Source organism: Globicephala melas, chromosome 1 (genome assembly GCF_963455315.2).
Source record: "Globicephala melas chromosome 1, mGloMel1.2, whole genome shotgun sequence".
Lineage (NCBI taxonomy): Eukaryota > Metazoa > Chordata > Mammalia > Artiodactyla > Delphinidae > Globicephala > Globicephala melas.
The window spans coordinates 172,746,846-172,756,478 of NC_083314.1; the positions used below are offsets into that span (position 1 = coordinate 172,746,846).

The 9,633-nt window shown below is 52.0% G+C and overlaps 1 protein-coding gene across 1 annotated transcript; it reads left to right on the top strand.

Annotated features, from left to right (window-relative positions):
- The first annotated feature begins 503 nt into the window (after nucleotides 1–503).
- Nucleotides 504–3,738, top strand: LOC115863444 (group IIE secretory phospholipase A2-like). The gene is made up of 4 exons (XM_030876318.2): nucleotides 504–543; nucleotides 1,297–1,435; nucleotides 1,644–1,750; nucleotides 3,596–3,738. The coding sequence occupies exons 1-4, from the start codon at nucleotides 504–506 to the stop codon at nucleotides 3,736–3,738; spliced, it is 429 nt and encodes a 142-aa protein (XP_030732178.2).
- The last annotated feature ends 5,895 nt before the right edge of the window (nucleotides 3,739–9,633 follow it).

Sequence of the window (9,633 nt, forward strand, 5' to 3'; positions counted from 1 at the left end):
CTGAAGTAGCTAGCGTCATGGAAACAGGACAGACTTGCCCTTGGTGCTCCCTGGCCAACGGAGCTGAGAACTTAAGTTTCTCAGCCTCTCTAGGCTGCATCAGTAAAATGGGAATGAGAAAAAGACACCAAGAATGAAGAGCGCCTAGCACAGCCAAGACATATAGCTCCTCGGTGGGACCAAGCACGGTGATTTGGGGAAAGGAGGAGGGGAGGGGAAGGGCGGAGAGAGGAAGGCCCACAGATCGACCCCCACCTTCCCCAAACTGCCTGGAAGCAGAGCCCACAGGCCCCAGGCTGGCTCCTCCCCTGGAGACTTGGCCAAAGTGTCAGACCAGGAAGTATCATTACGTCACTGGGCATTCAGGGGTTAATGAGGGGGAGTGGACAGGACCCTGGTATTTAACTAATGCAGAGAGGCCTTGAGATCAGAGGCACCCCTGCTGACTTCCTTCTCCTGCAGCCCAGCTTCTCTACTCCCTGCACCCCTCCCCTCCCAGCAGAATGAAGCTTCCCCCTCTTCCAACCTTACTTTGCCTCATGGGTAAGTAACCTTCCTGCCTTTACCCCTCCCTTGCCCCAGCTAGGAATCCCCAACTCCCTGGAGGCCCCTGAGCTGGGCCCTGAGGAGGGTGTGATTGGACATCCTGAGGAGGCCAGTTCTTCCGGAGCCATCACTAGTCAGTGGAGAGGGGGGAGAGGGGAAGACAGCAGCCCGGATGGCCCGGTGGGGTGGGGGAGAGGGGCTGGCAGGGATCCCAGACAGCACACGAGCTCCTGCCACCCCCGCTCCATCCCTCACTTAAGTTTCCATTTTTGACTCTAACCTGCCCGGGTCAGCAGCCCCCCATTGCTGCATCATCAGGACCTAGAGGAATTTGGGGAAGTCCAGGTGGTTTGGAAGCTTATCCAGTGACATCTGATGGGACTTGACAGGGACAGAGTTCCTGCGGGGATGGGGCTGACACCTGGGGAGGTGATCAGGAAGGGTTGGGACCCGGGAGGATGAGTGGGTGGTATTCTGGGAGATGATGGAAGGAGAGCGGGGTGGGGGGTAGGGGGTCACGTGTGCTGACACGACGCGGGTGAGGACTAGGGGATCAAGGTGCGATGATGTCATGGGGACATTATTACTGCTTAGCATTGTTAGTATTGGGAATGAGGTGCTTAGGGAGGTGAGGTCACCTAGACAATCGGAGAGATGTCTGGACTCAGATTTGGGGGCACATCAGGGGCAGCTGGCTGCAGAGGGTGGGGCCCTGAGGGATCTGACCTCCTCCACCCTCCCTCCCAGCAGTGGCCCTGGCTGTCGGGAACGTGGTCCAGTTCGGGGTGATGACTGAGAGAATGAAGGGGCAGCCTGTGCTGCAGTACATTGACTATGGCTGCCACTGTGGTTTCGGCGGCTCCCACGGGCCAGTGGACCAGACAGACTGGTGAGCAGGTGGCCCAGCAGGTAGAGCACCTCGCTGGAGGATGGAGAGGCCGGGGGAGCATCCTGGGAGGAGGGAGGGGCTGGGGGCACCTAGAAAGTTGGGGCCGACCTCCACTTTGAGCCCCTTTGGGCACTGAGCCCCCCAGGCAGCCCCTGGTTCTGCCCAGCCTGGCTCACAGGCCCCTCCAAGCCAACCATGACCCTTACAGGTGCTGCCACGCCCATGACTGCTGCTATGGGAGTCTGGAGAAGCTGGGCTGTGAACCCATGTTGGAAACGTATCTTTTCTCTGCCAGCAGGCACGGCATCTTCTGTGGTAAGTGAACAGCCCTAGACTCCCCCAGACACCAGGTTGGGGGAGAGCTTCAGCTAGGAACCCTCTCGTGATGGAGCCCCTTGAGCCTGGTCACCTGGGCTGGGGCGGGCGTGGGATCTTCCATCATCACGGAAGTGGGGAGAGACCGGTCCATCCACCCAGATGCTCCTGTGGCACCCAGCCTAGAGAGCACGTGACCCATCAGCTCCTGCCCTGACCCCAGGCACTTTCCCCAGCCAGAGCCTTCCCAGCTCCAGCTTCTGGGGAGAGGAGCCAAAGGGGGTAGAGCTGAGCCCCAGAGCGGCTGTACCCACACAGCCCTCGCCAGGGCCTGGGTGGCAGCTAGAGGCAAGGTTCCCAGGACAGAGCCTTGAGGGCAGAGCCCCAGACAGAGAGAGCTGGAGCTTGGATTTGGGACAGCAGACCCTGCTCCCAAAGGCTGAATGCACCGGTGCTCATCCTTGCCAGGCCCCGTGCCCACTTGGACCAAGTAGCTTTCCTCTGGTCCCCAGCCTGGGGAAGCAGCCTGCCCCGAGTCAGAGTGCGGAGGGCTCCACGCAGCCCAGCCCCGTGGAGGGAGCTCAGATCAGAGAACCAAACCTTCTTCCTGCCGCAAAGCCAGGAGCAGCCTGGAAGGAGGGCAGGCCCAGCGTGGGGCACAGCAGGAGGGTCTAGGAGGGTCAAAGAAGACTCAGCTCAGATCTCTAAGGTCTGTCCTGGGGGAGGGGCAGAACAAGGACCAGAACCACTGGAGGCAGATTTGGCTCAGAGATGCCTGTTCCCAGCAAGGCAGCTTTGACAGGTAGTAAGCTCCCCATCCCTGGGGGTTCATGCAAGGCTAGGAAGCCACCTGTCAGGGACGGCACTGAGAGGATGAGTGAGGGGAGGTGTTAGGTGAAGAGGGACACCGGGTCAGGGAGTCACCTACCCACTGTATGTCTTTGGGCAAGTGACGTAACCCCTCAAAAGCCTCTACTTCCTCATCTACAAAAGGGAGACAATCACTCAGTTCCCTGGCTTAGTCCAGCTTCTGGTAAGAACCCCCCAAAGGAGCTGACGTGGCTGTTAAGCCCCTTCCAACTCTGACTGCTGCTGAAAGAGCAGGTGAGAGCAGAACCCGGATGGGGAACGAGGCTGACCTTTGCAAAGCACAGTGAGGAAGCTGGTTATTTCTGAGCTGGGGGATGTCTTCGCGGGGACAAAAAGGAGCCAGAGCCAGTCAGGGCAGACAGAGGCAGTGGAGGGAAGAGGAGGCTTTGGGGCCCCTGGTGCCTGCAGAGCTGACGTCAGCTCTGCTCCCCAGGCAGGGTGTGGCCACGTGTGGAGGGGGAGCCCTAAAGTTAATGCTAGGAAAATGGGCTTCGTCCGCTCTGAGGGAGATAGGCACGGCCGAGCAGGTCCCAGTTTCAGTCCCTCTGGGGCACGCCGAGGCCATCTGAGGTTGAGCTGCTGTAAGCTTCCCAGCTTTCCTCTCTGGCTGACGGCTGCCTCACTGTCAGTAACGCATTACATGGGAGAAGGAGTTGCCTGGAAATGCACTCTCCCTGGGCTGAGGTGGACGACAGTTAGTGAACCAGATGGTTTCCCCATGGGGGAAAGGGCTAAGGGCAGTGGAGTGGGCTTGGGAAAGGACAGGAGAACAAACTTCCAGCCTTCCCAGCATCCTGGGCCCCAGCAGGCCCTCTGGGACTCTGCCCTTTCTCTCACCCATCCCTGGAACATCCCCCATGAGAATGGGCTTCCAGCAGAATGGGGCTGAGAACAGGGACCCCAGAGCAGTCCCCTGCATGTCTGAGAGTGGCAGGACCGAGGCGCCCAGGCCCTGACTCACCTCGTCCCATCCAGCCGGCAGAACCACCTGCCAACAACAGACCTGCGAGTGTGACAAGAGGGCTGCTCTCTGCTTTCGCGACAACCTGGGCACCTACGACCGCAAATACGCCCGTTACCCCAACAAGCTGTGCACCGGACCTACCCCGCCCTGCTAAGGCTGTGCTCCGCTTCTTCCCTGCGGCCCCCTGCCCTCCAGCTGCTGGAGCCCCAGACCTCCGGAACGTTGGCACCAGAGCCCCTCCCTCTGGAAAATTCCTTTCCTGCAAACCCATCCCTCCCTGAGAGCTCCCAGATGAGGAAGAGCCATGCCCGGGGGCCCTTTAGCACCCAGAAGATTCTATAACCCCCCCTCCGGGATCTCAGTTCCCTCTTCCGAATATGTGAATGATATTTTCCCATAATTCTAATACTGATCCTCAGAGTCTATCATCGTAGGGCTCAATTAGTCTACAGTTTCGTTCATTCGTTCGTTTCTTGAGCACCCACCATGTGCCAACAGTGTGCTAAGTGCTGGGACACAGCGTGGGTCTGACATGGGTGGCCCCTGTGCACAGCTCTGACATTCTGTCCTTTTAATTTCCCATTACAGTGAGTTTCTGTGATTCTCTTTTTCTAACATTCCACCATCTTATCCAAGATAATAATGGCAGTCTCTAGAAGGAATGTTTCTGGCCATATGGCATAATGTGAGAAGCACGCAAAATGCCAACCTAAAAATATTGTCCCCACCATGTCATCAGGCTTCAAATCCCTCCCATTAGAAGACTGGCTCAAAGTGAAAAGAAGCTCTCAAATCACCTTTCTCGAAGCCCTCCCTCGACAGATGGGCATCCGGGGCTCAGAGAGGGAAAGTTCTACCTGAAGGGGTGTCCTCACTCCCATGCCAGTGTGCCTTCATTTCCTCATGAGTGGGTATCAGTCACTGACACTCTACCCCTCTGGTTGTCATCTTGGACAGCCTAGGGTGCCCAGGGAAGGTCAGCTGTGAGGATGCCCAGGCCAGGTCAGGCTCCTGATACAGGGAGGGGAAGAGGAAAGGTTTCAACATCCAACACCCTAGGGCCAACTCTGGAGCCAATTTAAAGCACCAAAGGATTCCCATCAAATGGAATCAGCCTATCTGGGAAGCAATGAACTTCAGTAGATTCTACTCCTAAATATAGATATATCTCCTCTATTATAATATTCTGATAAAATCTTCCAGGATTGGGATGAGACTATTCAATGAGATAAAGCATGTAAAAAAGCATCGCACAGGCAACGCTCTCAGCAGCCAGGTAATAAACATCCCCTCCCTTTGTCCATTTCATGGAACGTGTGCAACTTTCAGGACTTTGAGGGCAGGAAGGAGCCTGAAGCCATCAAATCGATGATCATCATACATTTTAAAAGGTGAAGAAGTTCTGTGCTAGCAAAACAAACACAAACAAACAAAACATGAGGGGGCAGATGTGCTTGCTTTGTTGCTGTGACTTGACTCAAATCCTTGGCGAATAATCACCGGGAGACCAGGTCGTAAAGCACAGTGTGTGTGGGTGGGGAAGAGAGCACAGTGTTTGTTGGGAAGAGTGGTCCTGAGGCGCCCTCTGTTGTCCATTTTGTTCAGGCTAATAGGTGGAAACAAATTTGGCTTAAGCCTGCATTTCCCTTCATCATGGGGGCAAAGTATGTTTCTGGGCTAGTGAAACCGGTCGCTTCGCACTTTCAGTAATCATATGCTGAGAAATAATCAATAAGTCCTTACAGACATCTTAGAATGATGGTACGACTGCATACACGAGAAACACAGGAAGAAGGAACTGACCTGGGGGAGATGGAGAGAGGTGGTGCTCTGGGCGTTACAGATTCAAGGCAGCGATGGAAGGAGTACCTTGTGATGTTACAGTTGCTTAACCATCTGACAGGGTGAAAATTGGAACTTAAGAACAAGCCTCGGTGCAGTCTGTTTTTTGAAGAATCAACAAATATTTGGTGAATGCAAGAATGATTCCGTCTAAATCCTGTTTGTGTGTGTGTACAGTACATACGCTTGATTTCCAGTGCAGACTTGGTGGAAAAGGCTGAAAAAAGGAAAGGAGAACCCTGAACTTGATGTCGGAGCTTCCAGGTAGAGCCCTCTGCTCTGCCAGTTAGCAGTGGTGCATCTGTTCTAGACCTCGCTGCTCAGGGAGCTTATTAGAAATGCAGAATCTTGGACCTGACCCCAGACCGCCGAGTTAACAAGACCCCCAGGTGACTCGTGTGCACACTGAAATCCAAAAAGCACTGATATATGGCCACAGACAGCCTCAGTGTCTGCACTTGTGAAATAGAACAATGACATTTCCCTGGTAGGTTGATTGTAGCAAGGTTTTAATAAATTAGCATGTGTGAATGTACACAAAATAATGCCTAGCACATTACAAGCATCCCATAAATGAATGAATGATAGTCATAATAACAAAAAATACCTAACATTTATTAAGCATTTGGCATTCACCAGGCACTGTTCTAAAGGCTTTATGTTTATTAATTTATCAAATGAATGAATGAGTGAATGAATTAATGGCTGAATGAGGCATGGGGACTAAATCAAGCCTGGGGAGGGGACTTTGTTACCTGAATGTTTCATAGCTTGCGTCTCCAATTTTGATGATAGGATTTGGATGGTTTTTGCTTTTGTTCCCACTTGGCCCCTAACAAAATCTATCAACCAAGTGTTCAATTAAATAACTTGCTGAGTAAGCGATTAGAAATCAAATCACGTTGGAATTCCAGAGTTAAGTCCAATTATTATTTCATGGACATTCGTCCACTCCTTTAGGGTTCTTCGCAGCGTCACTGCTGGAGAACTGAATACTGTATTAAATTCCATTCTTTCCCTCAGTACGCTTTCATACAAACCATGCTCCTGGCCCCTTGTTGAAACCTGGAGACAGAGCTAAATCTGACGTGGCCAACCTATAGACAGACAACACCAATTACTCTACACTGGTAAGTGTCATAATAGAGCTAAGATCAGGCTCTCAGGACCTAAGGTTCTTCAGCCCTCCGTTCTCCATCCAGCCTCCATCCTGTCCACAATGCCAGCTTCATTTTCCCAGAGATCGGTTTCCATCATATCACTCTTCTGCCCCTGAACCATCAGTGGCTCCCCATTGTCCACCAAGCCCTGGCATTCAAGCTTGGTATCATCTGCTTTTCCCGCCATATATATTTCTCTATGCTCCTCGCCACTGCCAGAACATGCCCACCTGTCTTCACACCTCTGTGCAATAGCTTCCTTCAACCCGGAAGCCTCCCTCTCACAGGCTCCTTATCACCACATTCACATCCATGTGCTTTGAGGCACATCTCAAATGCCACCTTTCCCATGTGCTTTTCCACCTGGAGAAGATTTCACCCTCCTCTGAACAGCCAAGCAATGTGTTTATACTTTTCTTAGGGATACTTACCCCAGCTATTTGGGCTCTTGTTTTGGGTTCCTATATGGGGAAGGCAGACTGCCCTGGGTTCAGTTCTGTGATCTTGGACCCATTATTTATTTCCTCATGTGTAAAATTGGGATGGGACCATCAGCCTCACTGGGCGGTTTTAAGGTTTAAATGAGATAACTTATTCAAAGTGCCTGGAGCATCATAGATGCTCCATCTGTGCTAGGACACTTTGCATTTTTAACTCCCCTATTGAATCCATCACATGGTGGATGCTAAATAAATATCTGCTTAATTGAATCCACAGATACAAGATAATTGTGATTATACACATGATAAATACTATACTAATTTATTTGAATAGCCCCTTGGCCCACTACTCTGAGTGCCATTTATCTTAAAACATTTATCTTAAATGGACAAGTGTTTGGAAATCATTAACCTTCAGTGCCCTGATCTGTTGTCCCACAGAGGCAATGAGGTAAAATTGGCTGGAGAGACGGTACATAGCACTCTTCCTGGAGGGCTGTTACCTGTGATGTGTTCCAAGGTCAAAATGCACATACAGGCTGACTCGTGACACTGTAAGAAGAGGTCAGGAGGAACCAGGTATTTCTGATCTTTGGAATTCATTCAGTATGCACAGCATCAGTCTTCCAGTAGCAAAAGGCATGCGACAAGTGTTTGAAGAAAGGAGTTCCCAGTCCTTCTCCAAACGAATTGTATACCCTTAATAAACTGTCCCAAACACGTGGGACATCCTACTCTCCCACTGGAGGGGTTTGCTTATGCTGGTCCTTCAGGCCCAAATATCTTAGCTTCCTATTTCCACCTCCTATCTTCCCTTTCATGCCTCGTCTAAATGTCACTTCCTCCACGGAGCCTTCCTTGATTTCCTTTCTGAACTCACAGCCCTCCTATCAGTACCTCCTTTTATGGTCTGTGTTCTCTTGGGTCATAGTTAACATATCCGCTTTCACTGCTGGGCTGAAAGGTTTTCGAGGACAAGGTCCATGTCTGATTCAATGCCCAGAAACAAAGACTCCAACACAGCACAGGTTCAGTAAATGATGGATGGATTCTTGGCTGTTTGGATTGGTGAATAAATTGAACAAAAACTGAGCATCTTGAGATATCTAAATCCCTCTACCATAGGGAAATTCAGACAAGCTTCTCCAAGGTGGAGAATTTTTCCTTCTGCCAAGCCAGAATCCATGAATCAGCAAGATTGTTCTCGATCCTATTCAACCCAGAAAGTTCTAAATCGCTGCATCACTATGGTCTGAGGGCCCACCCTGTCCAGCAGTCCAGTCAAAATCATATCGGAGCAGAGCATTTGATGACAAATTTTGGTTGTATCTCAAGGCCAACATGCACTTTCTGTGCATCTGGCAAACAGGTAACTTTAAACCTGGGGGTTTCAACCCTGTTTTCTCCTAGACAACCATAAGCAGTTAACAAGAGGGGACACGGGAGCTGCCACTTTCCCTCTTATGGTATCTCAATCTTTGGCACCATAACTTGTCACTCACCCAGAGTAAGCAAGGCTATAGCCTGGAGGAAAATGTAAATAATAAACTGTGTTCTCTAATTATCCCCTATGTGGCCTGAGGACACTTCCGCCCTTACAGACTCATCCAATCTCACGGGTCACCGAGACCCAGCCAGGAAGCCCCACGGCCCCCCGCCCCAGCTGAACCACTGCAGAATGGAATTAAGGAGGCCACGGAAGTCTTCCAACTGGGGGAGGGGACACTTACATCGGGACAGCACTCTGGTCCTAGCAGATCTTTCAGAAAGATTCTCAGTTGGGTTAACAGAGTCCAGAGTCTGGGCCTCGGGGTCTCAGAAACTGGATAGCATTTGTGCACCCAGAAGTCTCTTGGTCACGGAATGAGGTAAAAATCACACAGGGAGGACAGTGCCCAAGGGGGGTCAGCCTTGCCAGTAGCTGGAGAACTCTTCCACCCAGGGTGGTACCGGACACTGTTCAGTGCCAAGGTCCTGCAGAAACAATTCAAAGGCTGCTTGATGAGCACAAACATAGACCAAGAGCAAGCAGGAGGCTCGAGGCCAAAATCATGAGGCCGCGGCGAGGCTGGTGAGATGGCAGCAATCTTGACCTGTGACTGGCCCTGGAGCCCTGGAGCCCCGTGCGAGCAGCGCCCTGCTGCACGGGCCAAAGGGTCCCCTCCCTCTGGTTTTCTGTGGCCGCCCTTCCCCCTCCCGAGGACCTCTTCCAGGTGAGTCCGTGCAGTCACCACTGCCCACGTGCGCCTGGGGGAAGATGCTCCCTCCTGGAATGGGATCAAACCAAGCCCCCGAGTTCTAGAGAAACCCCAAGGTGGAAGCCAAAAGACAGCTGCTCTGTATTTAGACAACTACGAACTATCAGAGACGTTCTTAGATACCAGGCAGAAATCTGAGGGATGGCCCTGCCAGTGTGTGCGGCGGCCATACTCCCCTGGACGGAAGCTACAATCAGCTGCTTAACCTCAGTGAGACCCCAGACGAGCATACACTTGGAAGAACGGGCACATCTTCCGTGCCAAGGTCTCTAAGGAGGACATTTCCCAGCATGCTCTGTCTCATGCAAACGGCGGCCAGACAGTGACAAGAACAACTTGAAACTTTGTC